We start from the raw sequence: 21,078 nt of genomic DNA, 5'->3' as shown, positions 1-21,078 counted from the left end.
AAAGCGGTGCGTCCTGTCTTGGGCGTCGAACCTGCGACTGCTGAAGAGGCGGCACGTTATCATGAACTGGGGCCGATATGCCAGTCCACAGGGCTCGTTGTAGTGAACTTGCTCGGTTGTAAAGAGAGCCATTAGTACAGAAAGTTTGGAGTTGTCCGGAAGAGGTGGTTTTTGCTTCTTCCGGAGGACTCCACTGTCACTTGGAATCTTGGACTTGGGTCTGAGGGTCAGCCACTTCCCTTGTGGTGCCTTTGCAGACGGCTCCTCGCTGTGGGTAGGTGACCTCTTGTCAGGTTCCTTAGTCGCGTCGCGCGAACGCTTCGCTGTGGCGACACACTTGTCGTCCCCACTTCCGGCCGCGTCACCTCGAGGTGATGCGGCATTGTCTGCCTCCTCGGTTGCCCCGCCGCGGTAATCTAGTGGCTAAGGTACTTGGCTGCTGACCCGCAGGTCGTGGGATCAAATCCCGGCTGTGGCGGCTGCATTTCGATGGAGGCGGAAATATTGTAGGCCCGTGTACTCAGATTTGGGTGCACGTTAAAGAACCCGAGTTGGTCGAAATTTCCGGAGCCCTCCACTACGGCGTCTCTCATAATCATATAGTGGTTTTGGGACGTTAAACCCCACAAATCAATCAACCTCCTCGGTTGGCAATGCCTCTTGGACCTTTAGAAGTTCAACGACTGACGGCGTGACAGCAGGAACTATTACACGTTCTGGAAGCTCCAGCAACTTATATGTGCCTGTCAATGCCACTCCTCTGTTTGATGCGAGGTCCTGTGGGCTGCTAGCTCCTTCAGCGGCGTCTTCGGTCTTCGCTGGTCCTGTCGCTGTGTGAAGCGGCTACATCGGGTGCAACGTGGCACTTCGCACTCTCGGTTGACGTTTCCTGCACTAGCAGCACAAACACTGCATCAGCAGAAAAGAGACAGTACTTACTGAAAAAAGAAAAGAAACAGTCCTTACAAAGAATTAAAATCGAGTTTTAATTTTTTAGGAAAAAATGAAGGAAGCCAATTATCGCTCAAAGTATTGAGCGCATTCGAAATCAAAAAAAAAGGGGGGGAGGGCTATGCAGGGTAGAAGTAAAGATCCTAGAAGTAACTAATCAGAGAAAAAATGGTGTATTTGGAAAAAAAGATTAAACGTTAAGTACAAAAAATGGGGCAAAGAAGTTTGAAATCCGCAGTATCACAAGGGTGCCCATCACGCGCGCGAGAGAGAGAGGGAGAGAGAGAGAACAAAACAATTATTTGCGACCGAGGAAGGGATGTCGGTGAGTGGGATCCTTAGTCTGGGATCACATTCGCACGGGCCTCTGTCTACGCGCATCTCGCTAGGGCCTCTGGGTCTTCGAATCTGAGCTAAACAGAGCTGCTCGCATTGTTGTATCAGACTCGGGGTCTCAGGGAATGATCTCGCGTCATGCGCGAGATCATTCCCGTACACAAAGCGCCCTCCATGAGGCAGAGAACATACTTTAGGCACAGTTACGACTTCCAGGAAGGGTAAGTGGCGCTGGCTGCGCTGTCTTAGAGAAATGCGCGCACAAGACAAAAGTGACTGGGACGTGGGCCGCCAGTGAGTGTAGCATTAACAAAAATACAAGAGCCACACAATCGCTGGGCAGCCTCATGCCCCAGCCTTAGGACAGGTTTTAAAGACAGTGCAAAGAGTCCTAATTATGAAAAAAGCCTGTTATATACCTATTTAAAAACCTGATTTTATGACCGGATGCAACCAAGGCATACAGTTCAAAGTAGCTCAGGAATGCAAGGAAAGCGCTAATATGCCCGATACTTGTGACGCCAGCATGACGGTGCTACTAAGAAAAGCACTCTTAAGAGTTTAACTGAGAGGAAGAAAGTGAAGATTTAAAAAAAAGGATTGGATGTGAAATGATGGCCGTCTTACATCGCAGCAGGGCTCACCAACCGACGAGGTCCACACTGGGCCCGAACTTGTGCCTTAGTCGACAAGCATGATGCGGCCGCGATCCCAACAAGTCAATTACAAAAAAACGACTGTACAGGACAAGGAAATGCGCTACGTATTTAAGCCAACGTGCAGACCTGAACGCCACCAGGCGAGTACGATAGGATAGGAGACACTTCAGCAAAATATATTAGAATAAAATAGCAGTCATCTTGGAAGGCGAGCGCCAAATGTATATGAAGTGGCATTTTATTGGAAGGGTGATCGTAGCGTGTCAGATGCACACCCCAGTGACAAGGCGGATAAGAAAAAAAGAAAAGGAAAAGGACAGTCCTTACAAGGGTGATTTTAGCGTGTCAGATGCACACCCCAGTCATAAGCAAGATAACCCACGCAGTAAAGCAGTGCATGGCACCAATTTTTTAACGTGAGTCTGGCCCAGCATCAAAAGCCTGCCCAAGCCCAACGCTAGCTGTTCTGCGAAACCACCCGGCACGGCCCGGCCCGACGTACAAAAAGAAAAACCCGGACCCGTCCTGGTCCGGCCTCAGAATATGAAGGTTTGTTGCGAATACAAGATGTTTTCTGGTAATCTGGTATTTTATTCGACCTACCAAAGTGACACGTAAGCAAAATACAAATGACAGTCGCTATATTGCAACAATTACAAGTTGTACAAAGTAGGCTGTCGTACCATTCGGGCTTTAATGATGTACGACGCTGCTATCGTCAGATAAATCGCGCCCAACTGAAAGTCCGTTCGTTACTCCCACGGTAGTCGCAATCGCCAATATATTTATGCAAGCATGGCAAGCGTGGAATATTTACTATCTGTGATGTCAGAAGTTTAGCATCTCAGATGAGATCAGAGGGATCAGTGATATATTCCGTATATTGCCACAAGTTGTCTGGCACCTTCTGTACTCATAGGCCAGTTCTTGCTTTTATATATTGCGCCACACAGCAGGCAAGCAAAGCGCGCATTGGAACGCTGAACTGCACGTGTCACCATACCACGTGCTGAAGAAGACTGGCGGCTCGTAGAATGACCGGCATGAGGAAAAAAAAGGGTTGAAGAGGACGGCGAATAAATTCGGGAAGAGTGAGCGTACGATTTATTTGCAAGAAGAGTAGTAGCTTGAGTTAACATCACAGGTTCATCCTAAATAAGCAGTTGTGTCAACTGAGGGCGCTATATTTGTTGGCTACAATATATATATAATAACAAAGGTCATCTTGTGTGGCTTTACCCTCTCATTTCACATTTAAAGTTCCAAAGGAAAGAAGAACCGAGAAAGAAGGTTCGAGTGGTCACGGAAAAGATTCTACTTGGTGGTAAACCATCTTGCCCCTACAGCTATCTCTTCCGCCCCCCCACCCCCCTCAAAAATAAAAGGCAATGTAGTCCGAGCCCGGATAGTCCTGAAATTAGAAGACGTCAGCCTGCCCAAGCGCTGCCCTAATATCAGGCCAGGCTCAGGATTTCGCGCTGCTCGAAGACTGCGATTTGAAAAAAAAGTTATCAGATACGAAAGAAAAATACGTTTTTATTGTTACTCCAAAACCGTAAGGAAAAAGTACAACTAGAAAATTGCAATGACTGAGACAGGTTCAAATCTTGCATGTGTAGCCAAGGCTGTCTAAGACATTGAAAGGTTGCGAGACTTCCTGTCACAGCAACAACCTGTGTCAGATTGATTGATTGGTATGTGGGGTTTGACGTCCCAAAATCACCATGCGATTATAGGAGACACCATAGTGAAGGGCTCCGGAAATTTCGACCAACTGGGGTTCTTTAACGTGTGCCTAAATCTGAGCACACGGGCCTACAACATTTTCGGCTCCATCAAAAATGCAGCCGCTGCAGCCGGGATTCGATTCCGGGACCTCGAAGTCAGCAGCCGAGTACCTTAACCATTGGAACACTGCGGCGGGGCAAGCTGTGTCAGAGACCGTGCACCAAAACATATACTCTCTGCACAGTTTGTTCCTTCTTGAGCTGTAAGGTTGCTAGTATAAAGGGAAATTACAGATTTACTAAAGGAAAATGGCAGTTCGTCACAAATTTGGGCTACTAATAAAGTTATTTCCGTATTACACAGATGTGAGCCGTCATGATCAGACAACGTGGCACCGAAACAATAGAAATGGCAATTTATTGAAGCACATCATTTCTCGTGACTACTAAACAGAAGCGAAGATTTCATCTGCATCTGCACCGTGTTAAGAATAATATGGTTTTCGGGCGTGAACAATGCTGAAACTGTACGTAACAGGAAACTCTCTTCCAAGACCAACGTGAGTCTTTTTCTGGAACAGGTCGATCCATACGTCCCTGAGAGTAGATTGCTTCTCCGGGGGTACTCCGTTATGCGCTTTGAATGAAGACATAAAAGCGTCTGTAAAAAAAGCATAACGTATTCAATCAGATTTCCTTTAAAGTGTTTCAGTATTCTTTATTGATATGAAACAGTACTGGGCTGTCCAGAGTCGGGACGGAGATTTCATGTGTATATTCAAATATATCCCTTATGCTTCCATAACGAGTATTAACGGCTCTATACAACGCTAAATTCTCATAATAGCGATTTGTGCAATCCTACGTGCCAATCCATGATGTAATGATCAGGAAGTCCACAGAAACAATCGCTTCGCATAATTTGGACCACCTGATGTTTCACTAATATGCCGTGGCATCTCTCATTACATACGACTCCAGCATTTAGCCTCCGTCGAAAGGCGACCGCCACGACCATGACTGAAATCGCCCTTCTCAGGTCGGGAGGCGGGCGCCATAAAGACTGTACCACTGCTATTATTATAAAACGGTCACGACTGACACACAGCTACAGATTTTATCTCAAAATTTATTAATTGATTGTTTTTTCGAATTATCGATGAAAAATAAAATAAAATGCGCACATAAAAATAGTTTAGAAATTTCCGTGCTTACTTGCTACTTAGGAACAAATCAGCGCTCATAAGAAATTTGACCAAACCGTGAGCGAAACATCATCGAACAAGCTTGACAAAACACATCTGCGTTGGGTGAGACCCTGTCTGCCAAAGTAAGCACGTGGCAGGTGCGAACCTAAAGAGTGATTTAGGGTCCCAGCAACTTCCAGAACACCACTTCCCTGCACGTTCAATTAGTCCGGCTTCCACTCGACAGCACTCGCTACCTCCCTAGCAGCTCAGGTGGAGCTCTATTAAGCTCCTCACGTTAGTTATGTGTCCACCAACGGTGGCCGCATTCTTAGGAAGTGAAAGATACAAATAAAAAAAACTAACCCAGTGTACCTGAATTCAGTTGTTGTATTAAAAGAGAGTATATGTGAGCAATTCGGTACGTATGCACGAAATAAACAGCACGAAATAAACACGGACCTGATTTAACAACCTACCAGCGCGATCCTCCGCAATTCTATGAACTACGCCGCTCATGTGATTTTTCGCTCGTGTTTATTTCGCGTTTTTTTAACTATTGAACATAGTTTTTGCCTCTTCAAGAATACCAAGTGGTCGAAGTTAACCCGGAGTCTTTCGCCACTCGGTGGCTCTTCATTATGTAGTGTGAGAACGCAAACAACTAGCATTAAGAATGCTCCCTGCTCTTTAATCAGCAACATTTGCCGCACACCAGGTCCCCAAAACTGATTGCCCTCTCTGCATTTTTTTAGTTTCACTGAAATGCACCAGTTTAACTCAAAACGAATACTAATGAAAAGACACACTGCTTAAAACTAATTTATTGTTGTTGCACCTCAAATATGCGTAATATAGGCTTTTTGGTTGACAATGTTCACCGGTATGAATGAAGCAACCAGAACATGATGTGTGAGCTTTGAGCACAGGCTCAAACTGTCGCCAGGTGGCTGAATCGTAGGACAGACACCAACAGATGAACGCAGGCAAATATCCAAAACAGGGCGTTTACTTAAGGAAAATGGCTAACTAGAACACACGCACACCGATTAACTTCGTTTTCCTTTTAAAGGAGGCTGGCCACTCCAGTTGCCAGCCTACCTGGCGCAATTTTGCCCATCTCAAAAGTGACCGTCCCTGTAGATGGTTTGGGGTGCAAAATGACAACACGATGTAGAAAGATGTTTCCGTGTCGGAACAAAATAACCTAGGTAACGTGGTGCATGTTGCTAAGGAAATGCGAGGGGTTGCTAATCACTCGCGGGCGTTGGTTGTACAGCTCTCTCCGTCATCGCCTCTGACTCGGATTAGACGTTTTGGGCACAGCCTCGTAATTCACATCACTAATGCCGTGCACAACTTCATGAGGACCGAAATAGCATCGTGACAGCTTCCCTGAGAATCCGCGATGTCAGATAAGTGTCCACAACCACACGTAGTCACATGTTTGGCAGTAGACGTTTTGTCGGCCCACGTTGTAATGGTGAGCTTCGGTATCCTGCTGGTGGGCAATCTGGGATCCGAGCAAACTGGCGTGCTTCCTAGGATTTTTGAGTGAAGTCGACAGCGTTGTCATTTCTGCTGGTTTCTTGTTCAACTCGGAGCACGGCGTTGAGTGATGTTGCTGCAACGCGGCATCAGTAAAAAAGCTGGAATGCTGTAAGCTTGGTGGTTTCTTGCACTGCTGCATTATAACAAAGCATAGCGTATTTTAAGCTCCACATCAACATGCACAAATAGCATGTCGGCCAATGTCCTGTCCAATAGCTCTGTCTAGCCGTTCGTTTGGAGATGATAGGATTCCGGGGGTTGGTGTGCATCAGCTTGGTGACCTGTTGCAATGACTCTGCAGTAAACACTTCACCACGATTCAGTGATGAGATCAGCAGTGGAGTGGTCACGAAGCATGATGTCATGGACGAAGAATCAGTGGACTTCGTGAGCTGTTCTCCTGAGCACAGCTTTCATCGCCGCATAGCGAGGCAGATGGCCCATTGCTTTTCTGAGGATGTCCTCGAGAATGGACCCAGCAGATCCATTCCCGCTTGCTGGAACGGTGTTGGAGGTGGGTCTAAAGGTTGGAGAAAGGCGAAAGGCTTAACGAGTGGAACTTTACGCCTCTGACAGTCACCGCAGGCCGTGACAGCGCTAAACTGAGATATATAACTTTTGCCAGAAGAATGTCTGGCGTATGCTCACTAATGTTCTCGGCAAGCGTAAATAACAGGGAGAGGGGTGATCGTATCAAGTGAGACGGCGGCTCATATTTTATTTGAAAAATTAAACCATTATGGCATTCGCGGGCTCCCACTCATGTTACTTAAAAGCTATCTGGCGCATAGATGTCAATTTGTTTCGATAAATGATTTAGTATCAGATAAGAAAAATATAATTTCAGGGGTACCACAAGGGAGCATTCTTGGCCCTTTATTATTCACTTTATATATTAATGACATAGTCCATATCTCCCCAGAAGTTAAGTTTATTATCTATGCAGATGACACGAGTATATTGTCACCTCATCATCAGATGTTATTCTTTCTAATAAAGCTAATGACGTCTTACAGAAGTTAGACAACTGGACAAGTAACAATAAGTTAAAAATAAATACAACTAAAACAAAAGCGGTAGTTTTTCATTCGAAAGGTCAACAAGTGACTTTGAAGAATAATATTGTATTTAGAGGCTCGGATATAGAAATAGTGAAGTCAGTGAAAGTACTTGGGGTACATTTCTCCAGTTCTTTGCAATGGGATGACCACGTAAACAATATTCAAATAAAATTAGGCCGGATAACTGGAATACTCAGCCGTATCCGGTACCTCATCCCCAATTCGGTGAAGTTATTGATATACAAATCGCTGTTTAGTTCTTATCTTAACTATTGCTATTTGGTTTGGGGAACAACTACAGAAACAAACTTAACAAAATTACTGAGGATACAGAAGAAAATACTGAGGCTGATAGACAACGCTACAGCTCTAGCACCTAGTGACCCACTGTTTAAAAAATATAAGATAATCAAAGTGAATGACCTATATCAATACAGACTACTACGAGAGTACTGCCTTAGCTGCAAACGCGCAAACTTTTTGTTTACGGAAATGGCGAATCTTTGCTTAAAGGAAAAGGCGTATGTAACAAGAAATACAGAAATGTGGAACGTTCCGTACTTTCGCACTAATTATGGTTTTCAGATGCTTCGATGTACTCTACCGCGAATTCTGAATACTTATATTAGCAAAGGTATAGATGTGTCTCATTTAAGTGTCGCAGAATTAGCGGCTCTTTTTGTTCTATAAACTATGTAGCAAATTATGTTATATGTTCTATAAACTATGTATTTATTCAGGTGCAGAAGATTGCTGCAAGTTTCTTTGTTGTGTAAGCTATGTATCAACTACGTTTTCAGGTTTCCTTCCTTTGTGGCATGATCTTTACGTAAAACAATGTGAAAGTGTATGATATTGTGATGTCCTTCATCTGCTGCCATTGTTCACAAAGGGGGCGGAGGATCCCTCAAGCCGTCATTACGGCTTTTCCCTCCGCCTCCTGTTACACTGTACTGTGACGAAGCAAATAAAGCAATCAAGTTTGCAATACTTCTACACGCACTGCCATTGGAACGAGAAGAAAATTTTCTGGCCGTTGTCAAATTTTTCTTGTACAAAACACAGTTCCGCAGGCAATATGATGTCAATACTTGTTAGAGCAGGTGTATGAAGCAGGCTCCTTCAAAAAATACCAGTGTTCCCATGTTGATGTCCAGTCATCCATACCACGTGTGACAAACTGAGAAACAAGAAATCTTGTTTCGTGCCAGATGATGTGGAGAAAATAGCAGCACGTGATAGGCAATCAGCATCGGTGTACTGATGTCCGGATCTGTAGACGACAGTTATGTCGTACTGTGGAAGACGAAGGCTCCCGCGCGTGAAGTGGCCATATAGAGCACGTATAATGTTAAGTAAACAAAGCGAATGTTGGTCACTGACCAATTGTAGATGCTTGCACATGGCACGAACAACTTCTGTGCGCTTCTTTTTGATGGTAGAGTAGTTACCTTCTGGTTTTATGAGACGGCGGCTCACTTACGCGAGCCACAGTTTCACACGCCAATGGCTCCATCGCACACGTGCATTGGTAGTATAGGATGACCACACGCCCCTGGATCGGTACCTGCCAGTGGCATGTGGACGTCTTCACAGCCACTGCGCGTCCAAAAAGAGAAGACAGAAGATTCTACTAACGATCTCCGCCATAAAGGCCTACGTGTCGTGGTTGTGTTGATGTGCAGAATGCGCGCACTTCTGACCGGATTGACAACCCAATCAGCTCGAACCCCACTGCGAGTTCTGGATACCCTAGAGCCAGTCCTTGCAAGCCTTCTTTAAAAGAGTTCCGACACAAAATTTTTAACCAATTTTTTGTTGCATCAAATGATAGACAAAGCCCCCAAGAGCATTGGAAATGTACCGGTAAGGTTGACTGCGCCCTAAAGAAATAATTACAGCGTGCTTTTAAAAGCGGGTATCGGTTTGTAGTGTACCTTGATGTCACTAGATAGTATGAGCAGCGCACATGTGTATTATGTGCAAACGTAGGTTTTCGTGATGTATCCCCGTCTGAGCATCGCTTTTCGGTCGTCTGCCGTGTGCCGCACGTGTGGCGAATGTGGCGGCAGGGGGGCACAACGTTTTAATACGCAGGTTCTTCGTCGATAATCCGAAGTCGGTCAGCAGCTGCCCGTTGCGCGTGTGCTATCTGCGTCAAATGAAACCCGAACAGTTGAGCGTATGTTTCAAGCATTAGAAACAGTATAGTCCTGGCCGTCCAGTCATCACCATTGACAGGCCTGCACATCAAGCTTTGTAGCACTGCGCGATCCACCTAGAGTGCGTTATCTCTGTTTCTGCTCTAGTTTTCGTATTGTGACAATGGTTTAAATCGTGGCCGTGCCGAGCGCTTTTGATCGTATCACGCACAATTACTTGCTTTCTCTGCAGCGTGGCAGCGCAGTCGATGCCTTGACAAGTTGAACAAGAAGAGAAATGTAATCGGTTCACGGTGGATTTTCAAACGATTGTAGTATCTCGTACGCCAGCGCTGCTTCACTTGCGCCCTTTTTTAAGTGACCGACCGGAAAAGGCTTCACTCTAAGTCCAAATGCCGAGTGTTTTCTCGGAAAAGAGAGCGCAAATCATGTCACTTTACCGGCACTAACTGAAACAGCGTGAAATCGCCAGCATTGTGAACTGAATTTTTTCTACAATAAATAAGTTTGCCAGGCATTCCGTGAAGATGTACTTCGTGATGACAAACCGTGCTACAATACTCGCCTTCGGCTCCAGTAGTTTAACCTCTGTATTTATTTATTTTGTTCTTTTGAAATGCCATTACCATACATAGAACACAAGCAGACATAGCGCACTAAAGGGGGATTGCGTAGTGCTGCCACACCGGATGTGAGGGCCTGTCTGTGTCAATGACTGGTGGATGGCACGCACTATGCCGTTGATAAGGTACTGTGCCACGCGCTCCGCTGTTCGCGTTTCATTTGATGCCGATAGAACGCGTGAGGACTGAAGTGCAGCGAACAGAGTTGACTCCACTTGATTGACGTCCAGTCTCCGCCTCGACCGCGGCTCACGAATTCAACCCGTGCACGCTTCTGTCAGCACCGGACAGGACGGCAATTGGTGGAACTTGCACCTATTGCTCCCCTTCTTACTGGAGCAAGACTTCAGACGGCAAAATATGGGCACAATGATAATGAATTTGAAATCAAACAATTACTCCGCCCTCTGATAAGCGTATATCTCGTCTTCGCGAGCACGTACACTATTTCAGACTCCACTAGCTAGCATCAAAGGCAGCTGGGTGACAGTGACCACACGGCGCGTGCAGACGATCGAGAAGGCGACGTGGAATCTAGAATTTTCCATGTTTTTGTGCTTGACGTCATCACAACTTGCCAGACTGCTGCGTGAAGTGAGCAAGATTAGCACTACAGCCGGACGTCATGCTGGTGTTGATGTCGGTATGTGCGCAGCGAGGAAATTTGACATTAATATCAAGAGAAACTACCTTACCAGCATTTGCTGAGCGTCACACTTATTCGGAGCTGTCTCTTTATTTATTTATTTATTTATTTATTTATGTATTTAGGTACATCACCAGTTCCCATTAGGAGCATTATACGAGAGGGATCATGCATCATAATGTAAAACAGCACTAATCGCGAGTTTGTGAATGCAGAAACAGGTAGTATGTATGGCAGAGCAATCTCGCCTGCGAAAAAAGGTGTCAGTACCCCTTTAACGTAATGAAATGCAGTGCACGTTTTCTAATGCAGTCGAAATTGATTTCTATTCTGTGGCTGTTTGCATTTTTTGACCTTCTGCGCATGTGCGGTGCATGCGCTGCTATGTGTGGTATTGTATAACTTTGCCTCTCTTTCCTTCTTTCCATCTCTATTCTTTTCCTCCCACTTCCCTCTGTCCCATTGAAGGGGAGGAAACCGGCTGCAACCTGGTTAACTCTCTGCTTTCCCTTTGCTTCTTTTTCTGTCTTTCTTGTCTGTTAGTTGGTATCGGTATACGAAACCGATGGGATGCACTTATCAAATGGTAAAGATTGCTATTATCATTCAGCGTACCAATTTCGGCTCGGAATAGTTTGCGGAGGGGTTGGTGCTTTTAATCGCTTACCCCGCCGACGATGTTCCCATGAACACACGAAATAGCAAACTTTTCTGACTTCAACAGTATACAGTACCTGATTGTAAAGAAAATCTTCACTGAATACTACGCTTTTTGCGATATCTGATTCATTTTTTGGGTATTGCATTTAAAAAAACTGGGCAGGCCATAATGTTTTCGTCTTTATTATTTTTTTGCTGAAAATGATAATAAAATTCACATAATTAGAACATACGGATAGCTGTATGAAATGGATTCGTTGTAAATCCATTACCCTGCACCGGTAACTGTTTGCTTCGCGCTTGTTAGTAAACTCACCAACGTAGTCTTCCATGCGACGGAACACCCAGCGGCTGTTGTACCTGTAGTAGGTTAAGCAGTGCAGACCAGCCGTAGAAATGCTTTCTCTCGTGTGGGCCTCTAGTTGTTCGGCTGATCTTATGGCTGAATCACTGTGTACCATCCCTGGAAACAGTGATGCAGGATTCTGAAAAATAAATAAGTGCACCCGCACTATGAGGCTGTGTACATCCCCGTTCACCGCAGAGCGTCGTGCATGAGACGCCGGAATGGGGCTTCAGGCACTTTACTTTTGATCTGATGGCGGTTAATGCCACCTAACTTGTTCATTATGGCAAAGGCTAAAACTAGCGTGTGAGAGATTCAGCCTTGACTACCGCCACCAATCAAGTAATCTCGTTTTGGGTATTTATACGCACCTAGTCTATTTTACCTTCACTGTCTCTGAACCCCAATGCTTTACACAATTCCTCCCCATTGACTTGGACTGTAAGTTGAACAGCAAATTGCCGGTGTTCAGCCGTTTCCTCCTCCTCTCCACACACACCACGAAGTGTGTCAGTCGCTTCGCATTTGGCTCCCTGCTTGGCAGTGCTCTTATCCAGGCTACCCACCATGGTGCTCGACTGGTGAAGTGAAGGTCCGACATTAAATTACAACCACAGCGGCCGTACTTGCAGTTGAGGTGAACATGCTTGAGGTTCATGTCCTTAGAATAAAGGCTGGTTGAGGGACCCCAGATGCTCTAACTTTGTGCAGCCTTTTTCTATAGCATCCCTCATATTTATATTGCGGTTTTGAGAGGTTTATTTTATCAAATATTATTATTCTTGTCCTGACTTCATGGTACGGGGAGCTATCCCGAAAGATATTTTGGATCTCTTATTTAGCAATCTCTTGCTAGAAACCTCTTGACTTTATTGATTAGTGCTGATTATAAAGCATCCCTAGTCTCCACAGGTCACTCTGTTTGCCTGTTATTCTGTTCCCCTTCAGCTCTTGCTCTTGCCGAAGCCATTCTTTGGCACTTGCTAGGTTGGATTCTCCCTGCTTGTATCAACATTCATTATGTACAAGTAGGTGAAAGCTTTCCAAGCTCATCGCTTATCAAACTTTATCGTGCGGCTAGTTTCGCTGATCTTGAAAAATTTCCATACCATGTCCCCTCGCACCTCGAGACTCGGTGCATTTCCGTGAGCGCCCAAATCGCGCCACCTACGCCAGGTTGCTTCACTTCAAACATTATTCGCAACATACATCTAATTTCATGCACAAGACCGCATTGCCGAATGTAAGATCTGTAACTACTACACCTTTTGAAGTCCTTCTCGTGATCTCGTACGTATTTTTTCTCCACGATGCTCTATTGTTCATTACAGCTGCCTTGCTGTTCCATTCAGCTCTTACGTGGGTACTAAGCCACGTTGTCAATCCACACATGAAGACATTCGCATTTTCCCACTATCTTCATTATGACCTTTTTTATGCGGTACTCACCGACATTGACGCCTTTCTTATCATTAAAAATCTCGACTACAAATCTTGCCACTTTCAGCCTCGCTGTGGCGATACATTGGGCCGTGTTCGCGGGGCCGTACGTGGGGTGCTGAAGAGTATGCGTTGCCTAATACCCATGGAGATTTGCACATGATGTTTTAAAGAAAGAATGACAGGGAAAGGGTCTCATAACCTGATCGGCGAGAAAACAAATACAGAGAGAAAATGTGAGGTAGAAAGGAATAATAACCGGGAAAAGCAAAGAGAGGCGGAAGAAGATAGAGTTCATAACAAAGCAACAGAGGTAGCGAGATGTATAAAAAGAAACAGATGCCGAAAAGTAGAGAGAGGGAGTCGAAGAATAGTTAAAGAAAGGAGCGTAATGAAAGCAAGGTAGTTTAACAGATATAGGAGAAAGAAAAAAAGATGCAAAAAGTGGTTAGTTAGATATATAGAAAAAGCTAGGAAGAAAGAAAGGAAGGCAAAGAACAAAAGAAAGAGAAAGTATAGAAAGGCCAAAGTAGAAACAAATGAATACAAAAAAGGTAGAAAGAAAGAAAATAATGACCATCGACAGTGATAAGTAACAAGGCCACCTACCTTCGCACTTTATGCAGTCTTGGCACTACTACTGCACAGCTACTCTAAACTTTTGAAATGCAGCTTTACAGCGACCACTCGTAAATTGGCGAAAACCCTTTGTTATAATATCACTGTTGAAGCACCTTGTTTTTTGAAGACATGCTCAACCCTATATTCCTATTTTCTATTCCCGAAACGATGAGTGCCACTTCTTTGTAAAAGCGGGTTAACCGGCTGTTAACCTTACGCAGAGCGTGCAGTGAAGCAAATAAGCAGAAACAGATAGTTCTCTCAAGGAGAGACGGGTGTCGTACCCGTACGCTGTTTACATATGTGCACGACTATGCCGAACATTCGGTGGCGGCAATAAAAGCTGTCGGAGCTCTCGAGACCTGGTTAGGCCAACAGAAATAGTCGGTTGCCATAGATGACCTCAGCAATGCAGCCAAGGCATGGTACGCCTAAGAAGGCATCAGACAAGAAACCGATGCCAAACTGACAAGTATTTTTTGTACGCTTTGGAATACTTTTGGCCCGATCATCTCCGACCTACTCTGTACCGTGGATGAGAGCTATCGATGCAAACCACTTCGAAGCCACTGTTGTGCGTTGTAAGCCGTGCACAGAGAGCATCGCAGAAAGCCACCCCGCACACCCCTACAATAGCCACAAATACGACCGCCACAGAGCTCATATTCCGCGATGTTGCCCTCGAGAGTACCTTCACCAGAGACCATGGCCACATTTAAGCAAAAACGACCGCTGACGGGCCCTCCAAGACCAGCAGCATGTGCGAACATGAAGTTACAAGGTGTTGTCGTGCTTGACACGTATGCCTTTTGTAAAGGACCGGAAAAGCATGTGTCATCTATCCCTGTATCCACAGGCGCTACAAAGCCGCTGACATTTCCAGAGCCTACGGTTGTCGATCCAAGTAGCCTGTTCTAGAACCATTAGCCTTACCATCTGAAGCCCCACCCGAATCACCCTCACAACCATCAGACGTCCACCACTTGCCAAGTGCCGTGTCTCTAAACAAGATTGAGGCATCTGTTAAAATTGCGTCCAACGCCATGGAAGACCTGCCGGTAAAGCTCTCGTCTTTTGCTGTTGAAGAGACGTAAAAGGCCCGCTGGAATGCATGCTTTACTTCATATACCACAACCTCAAGCTCTTTAGGGAGCCTGACCGGAACAACACTGCAAGCGAATGAGCTGCATTCCATTCAGACTCGTAGTGTCATTCCATATTCGAGGATAATTATCAGACCACAATACCAACGCACTTTGGTCAGTTATGATCTGCACAACCGGCTTAAAATTCTACGGCGTCAACTGTCACCTCTGCTTTGGCCCCATGTGCAACAATACAGCCATCGGCGAGATCTACGACCAGGACATCACACTTATGGCACCCTCCTGAGTCTACATGAGCTGCGCTTTATGCGAGATACCAGCGTGGTTTAGACCAGCAGCAGCTACGGCAGCATTTCGAACGTCACAGCACTCATCATCAAATTTTCCAGACAAGTCGTAACGTGGCTGAAACTTACTGACTCTACGAGGCAACTAATGCTGGCCACTTGAGTGTTCGACGCTTCAACAAGACTCGTCGTGGCGTGTGCGTGAGAGAACACCCAGGCTCTGCAAGCACCACCCACCAGAGACGTTTTAGACATGAAGCAGCTCCTTGACAAGCCTGCGTGAGCATAACCCGCTGTCGGCGCTTTCCCTCACCGCAGGTGTCGGAGCGGTGCCAAGTAGGTCACGGCCTTCTAGCAGTGAGTGGTGAGGACACTCTCGCTCACCTGCCGTGCGCTCGCTGCATGTCAGTTCTCCCTTGCTTCACTCTCTACCGCTGGCACCGCTCTATTCCACTCCTCAAATTGGGGCTAACTCTTCCTATCTGTCAGCGAGAAGAAGCTGCCAGAAGGTGGCAGCGCCCGCCGAGCGCCTCGAGAATCTTGCGAAGCCGACATTGTGAACAGCGTGCCATTGCTTGCCGCACGATCGCGCCGATGAGTGGGACGCCGTCGCGGCAGGCTTCCCGATACTGTGTGCGTACCTTTACCGGCTGTTGGTGGCGTTGCGAGGGTTAGCGAAGCCAATCACGTTTGTGAATGGTGACGTCAACACTGACGAGGTGCGAGCCAGGGAAGCTGAACTCAAGCGTCGGCAGTGGAAGACCAGCCACACCGACGAGGAGTGAGTCAAACCAACGCCTCTTAGAAAAACTATGCCTGGAACGTCACTCTCTTTCCAAGTGGGAGCTTCCTGCCAGCACAAAAGCTTGGAGTCCATGCCTCCTGCCTCGTGTTGCAACTGTCCGCCGCGTGGAACCGCTCGCCTCTGTACCGCTCTGTCATGTCACATTACCTCACCGCTTTGTCACGTGACAGCACAGCTGCTTGGAAGCAACTGTGAGAGCATTGCTGCGTTTTCTAGGCGTGACCGCCAAAGGTGTTCGCCTCAGTACTGGAGGGGGAGAGTAAAATGCGAGGGTAGGGCGGCGCGTTTGCGGTTCACGTTCCAGGCATAATTTTTCTAGGAGGCATTGGTCAAGCACACCGATCGCGTTCTAGAATACAGAAGACGGCACGTGGGTAACGCTGACGAGACGTGAGTCAAAGAAGCCGAGCGCTAGTGTCTTGAACGCGTTGCGCTTCTGTGTCTGCGTTTCAAACAAACGTTTACTCGAGTAACCGCTACGCCGAGTTTCACTTCAAACCGTTCTTTAAGCACCCGCGTCGGCCCCCGTTTAAACCGCGTCAACAGCGTGTGCACCGCTGCTGCTTCGCATACCGTCAGGGTTCCTTTCGGGGAGATGGTCCATAGTTCTTGCTTATGATGGCGCTCGTGTCCAGGGTCTGTGAACCTGGGACTAGCGACGCAGCACAGGAAGTGTCATTCACCCGAAAGCAATTTGAAAGCTCGCCATATTTTCATAATTTTCAGCGTAGTCGTGTGTAAGGATACACAGCGGCAGCCAGAAGCAGGTGCTTTATCGACTGATGCAAAGAGGAAAATGGCAAAACTGGAGAATACAACTGCCCTCCTTAGGAACTGCTCCCCACAGTTTTTGCAAATCTGTAAACAATCATACTATGTTTCATAGTCTCGGACGAAGCTGATCTGAAAGTGATCACTTAAGGTAGCTTTGCAATAACACTCGTGTTGCTACTCCTCATTCAACAATAGTGACTGCTACTATACTGTTTTTACAGAGTTACGTTGTTTAACAAACATAAACAAGGAAGCATGGATAACAAAGAATGTTAGCATCAAAATACTCTGGTGCCACTTCATGCAAAGTAGGTAGTTCCCGAGACCGAGCATTAACGGATGCCACAACAGGGAGCGTTGAAAACAGAAAAGTTTCATAATGAAAATGAAATCTTCTCTCAAAGCTAGTTTTTTTTCCTTTCAAGCAGGCATTCGTCCATGTAATTGAGGATGTAAAACGGTGAATAGAGGATTCACTCTGACAAAAGTTCTCGCGTGTTACGAACGTAGTTTCAGCGCTTAAGGCGAACTGCTGGGCAAGTCGGTTTTTGTAAGCTAATGTCAGCACTCACAAAATCAAGGACAAGACCAACACGTAAACAAAACAATAACGTAATCTATGAACTCGTTGGGCCGTTTATTGCTGTCAGAAAAGCTCATTTGCTCTCGATAGCATGCGTTAAATTGCTTGACGATAAATCTAAGATAGACTGAAGTGCAGTGATTCCAAAATTTGAGTCACATATAATACAATTCTTCACAACTGAGCAAGATGAGCCATTTTTACAAGGTATATTCACCACCATAAAAAAACGCTAGCCCTTGCCCTACCGAAAAAAGGGTGCCAAGGAAAGCTGGTCTTGAGCGTGACTTATGTACTACATTCAATCATTTCTTCCTTTCTTTATTTCTTTTTTTCATTATTTCTTTCTTTTTCTTTCTTTTCTCTTTTATTTCTTTCCTTTTTTCTTTCTTTCTTTCGCATCGCGCTATGCATCAGCTTAACTATTTTCTTCTTCCTTGCCAAAAAAACTTCTCTCTGCAGAGCGTGGATGTACCAACACTCGCTCTACTTGAGTAATCTGCATATAGCTTATCTGTTCTCTGTCAGAGTGTCAAAATAAGACAAGTCATACATAGCTGAATACTGCATACGTGTTCGTGCAGGTCTTCATGCCCTTCTTTTTCTACCGCACTGTCAGGGTTCCCACAAAATGCCTTCTTTCTGCCTTCTTTTGATGTACAAGTAGTGCTAGATTTTTTTTGCACTGAAACAGCTCTTGTTGCCTGCGATTGTAAGAAGAGCAGACTTCAAAGATGTTCAGTGCAGAAAATATGAAGCATGAGCATGTCAAACGCCATTGGAAATGGTGTACTTTTAACATTTACTGTATTATGTGCCACAGCTAAGATTCGCTGATGCGACACGCCACAGTGTATGGCTTCAAAATTTTGATAGAGTGGCCTTCTTTGGCATCCAATTACACAGCACAGCACGCAGGTTTTGAGCATTTCTCCTCCATCTATACGTGAATACCTTTGCCGGGATCGAAGCCGTAATATTCGGGGCAGCAGCCGAGCTACATAACAACTGTATCACCGTAGCGCACAAGAACCACAGAGACAGAGGTTAAAGCAGGAGATAGAGAACTTGGTGTGAAAGCACACAGAAAGAAGACATCACTCGCTTTCAGACAAATGAAACGCGATTGAGCGTTGGGAAGTAATCGCAATTCTGAAGTGTTTTTTTTTATAGCTTGCTCGAAGAGTAAAGTTACGTGTCCCGTTCAAGGAACTTGCATATGTCAATTATTAATTTGTTGAATGTGACAACAATAGCACTATATTACATTTATTAGTGAGAACATAATTGTGTTCCACGACAAATTTACTTTTTTAACGCGATAACCTTAAAGAGCCTGCTTCATCGAAATTCCGGCGTCAGCAATCGTATCGGTGTCGGCATGGGCGTCGTTAGTTGTGAGCAAAAAATATAGAAGGAAATAAAATAAATAATAAAACATTTCTGGTCTGTTGCATGGCAAGCGGGTGTTCTACCACACATTCAAACAACTGCTTCAAAAAAAACAGAGTGAAATGAACTTCGTCTGCTTAAAAATAGAATGAAAGTAACTGTCACAGTGTATAAAACACGCATCCTGTATTCATTCTTCACAAAACAACGTGCAACAAGGCAGTAATATAGTGTGGTACTGGAGTGCCTGTATGTGCTACCTCTAGGTAGCACCCTACGTACTAGAATTGTACATTGCCATTTGGCTTGAGAAAATGTGATTATCATACTGACTTCATGGTTCAGAACCGACCACCTACTACAAAATGAGTCATTGAGTATGAACTTCATTGAGGTCGGGAGAAAAAAGAAAGTGGTGCCAAATGGCCCACCAATCAATCCGGCGCCTATTATTTCAAAGCCGCGTAGAGGGTTCGTAGCAAGGTTGATTCAATTTAACGCAAATAATTGATGCTACCCCTTACGCAGAATGCACTTGGGACTTGATGTCGCCATGGGGTTTTACTCCCAAAGACGAAGCTGGAGGTAGCTTCAGTTTTAAAGACGGTAGGCTTTAGGATATTTCGAAACAGAAGTTTCGTGTGAGTGCCTTTCCTGCTTTTTTGTCTGTCATTAGATTCAATAGAATGGTGCCAGTTTAACACACTTTTGAGAGACCTATCTTCTTGGTCTGATTTCTGCGTTGAAATGGGCTGACACTGTCGGTCAAAAAATAACTATTACGTATATATTGGCGCAATATCAGTACTGGCCAATTAGTAGTGTGTAACTTTTTTGTAAAATGCATAGATACGTAATTGTAAAGACGGCAGTGCTTATTACGCGGCGTTGGCAATGCAATTAGATGACCGAAAAAACCAGTGTTAACTACGCTGCACTAGAACTACATATTGCTGTAACGTACCAGTGGCTTTCAGTTTAAGAAAAACTTCGTTTCTTCAAGTTACTCCTAGATAGCATTCATTTCTTACGCAGTACCTACTCGCCAATGTTGTCGGACATAACGTGAAATAAACATTATATTCTCTCTCTCCAGGCAGAAGTTCGACGACCTTTGCCAGCGATCTTCAAAGAAACGCCACCAAGAGCGTTTTTTTTTCTCACAGTCACTGCATTCTTTAAGTTTCTACGCCAGCTACAGCTAGTGAAAACTATTACCCTTAGTAGAGCATCTACTACGACAAGCTTGGTATCATCATTAAAGAAGCAATTTTAACCATCTTAAGAGACTAGAAATTAGACTGGTGAGCCACATTTTCAAATGTACTCAGCCCGGCAGGTAGCGGGATCGAATTCCGGATGCGGCGGCTGCGTTTTCGATGGAGGCTAAAATGCTGTGGCAGTGTGCGCTTCGTTTTGGCTGCACGTTAAAAAACTCAAGGTGGGCGAAATTTCCGCAGCCCTCCTCTACAGCGTTTCTCATAACCATATGATGATTTCTAGATGGTAAACCACACATATCAATCAAATGCAGTGTGTTCGGCCATAAGTATAGATAGGTTGGACACATTAAAACAAAAGAACTTAAGCGTAATACGTACGTTCACACCTCGGGGACTTACAAGATACACTATCGAACTCTAAGAAAATAATGGGCCATTCCAGTGATATTACTGAGCGCATGGTTCGCGTGAAAGATGAACTTTTTTATGGTTCTCTATGTCATTATTGATATGAAAGAGGCACTAGAGTTCTTAGTTTTTTTCAACCATTCAGACTCACAATTATTAGTGCATTCCACTCCTCCATTTGATACACCTCGTTCCAAACGTCGATGGCGTCGGCTTTCACGACGGAGAGCACCAGGCATTCTCCCCCTTGTTTCAGCAGCTTGCAAACGTTGCCGTAGGCCTTCGTGATATCCGCCACATAGTGAAAAGTCAGGAATGAGTAGACGCGATCGAAGGCACCGTATCTTTCGGTGAGGCTCCCTGGGTCATGGTTTTCAATATCCATGGTGTCGTAGACTATGTGTTCGTCACTGAAGTTCTCCCTTGCATCATGTAACACCTTCTTGCACCTTATTAGAAGAATAAAAAGCCATATATGTTCAGTACTCTTTCGCTTGGCGTGGGAAGCTCATATTCATGGCATGGGAGCT

At 45.2% G+C, this 21,078-nt stretch overlaps 1 protein-coding gene across 6 annotated transcripts in view; it reads right to left on the bottom strand.

Annotated features, from left to right (window-relative positions):
- Positions 1-21,078, bottom strand: part of LOC119164566 (juvenile hormone acid O-methyltransferase) — a 162,962-nt gene that overhangs the window by 90,711 nt on the left and 51,173 nt on the right. For 2 of the 6 annotated variants that reach the window (XM_075872568.1, XM_075872571.1), the window contains exons 3-5: positions 20,700-20,997; positions 11,880-12,048; positions 8,924-9,071 (exon numbers count right to left, since the gene is read on the bottom strand). In XM_075872568.1, coding sequence (XP_075728683.1) covers positions 8,924-9,071; positions 11,880-12,048; positions 20,700-20,997 — 615 coding nt within the window. Of the gene's footprint in view, positions 1-4,067; positions 4,335-8,923; positions 9,072-11,879; positions 12,049-20,699; positions 20,998-21,078 lie in introns of those variants that run through there. The other 4 variants (XM_075872569.1, XM_037416788.2, XM_075872570.1 and 1 more) reach the window with 4 other exon arrangements.

This window comes from Rhipicephalus microplus, chromosome 8 (assembly GCF_043290135.1).
Source record: "Rhipicephalus microplus isolate Deutch F79 chromosome 8, USDA_Rmic, whole genome shotgun sequence".
NCBI classification, from domain to species: domain Eukaryota; kingdom Metazoa; phylum Arthropoda; class Arachnida; order Ixodida; family Ixodidae; genus Rhipicephalus; species Rhipicephalus microplus.
This window is presented reverse-complemented; position numbering and strand designations above follow the sequence as displayed.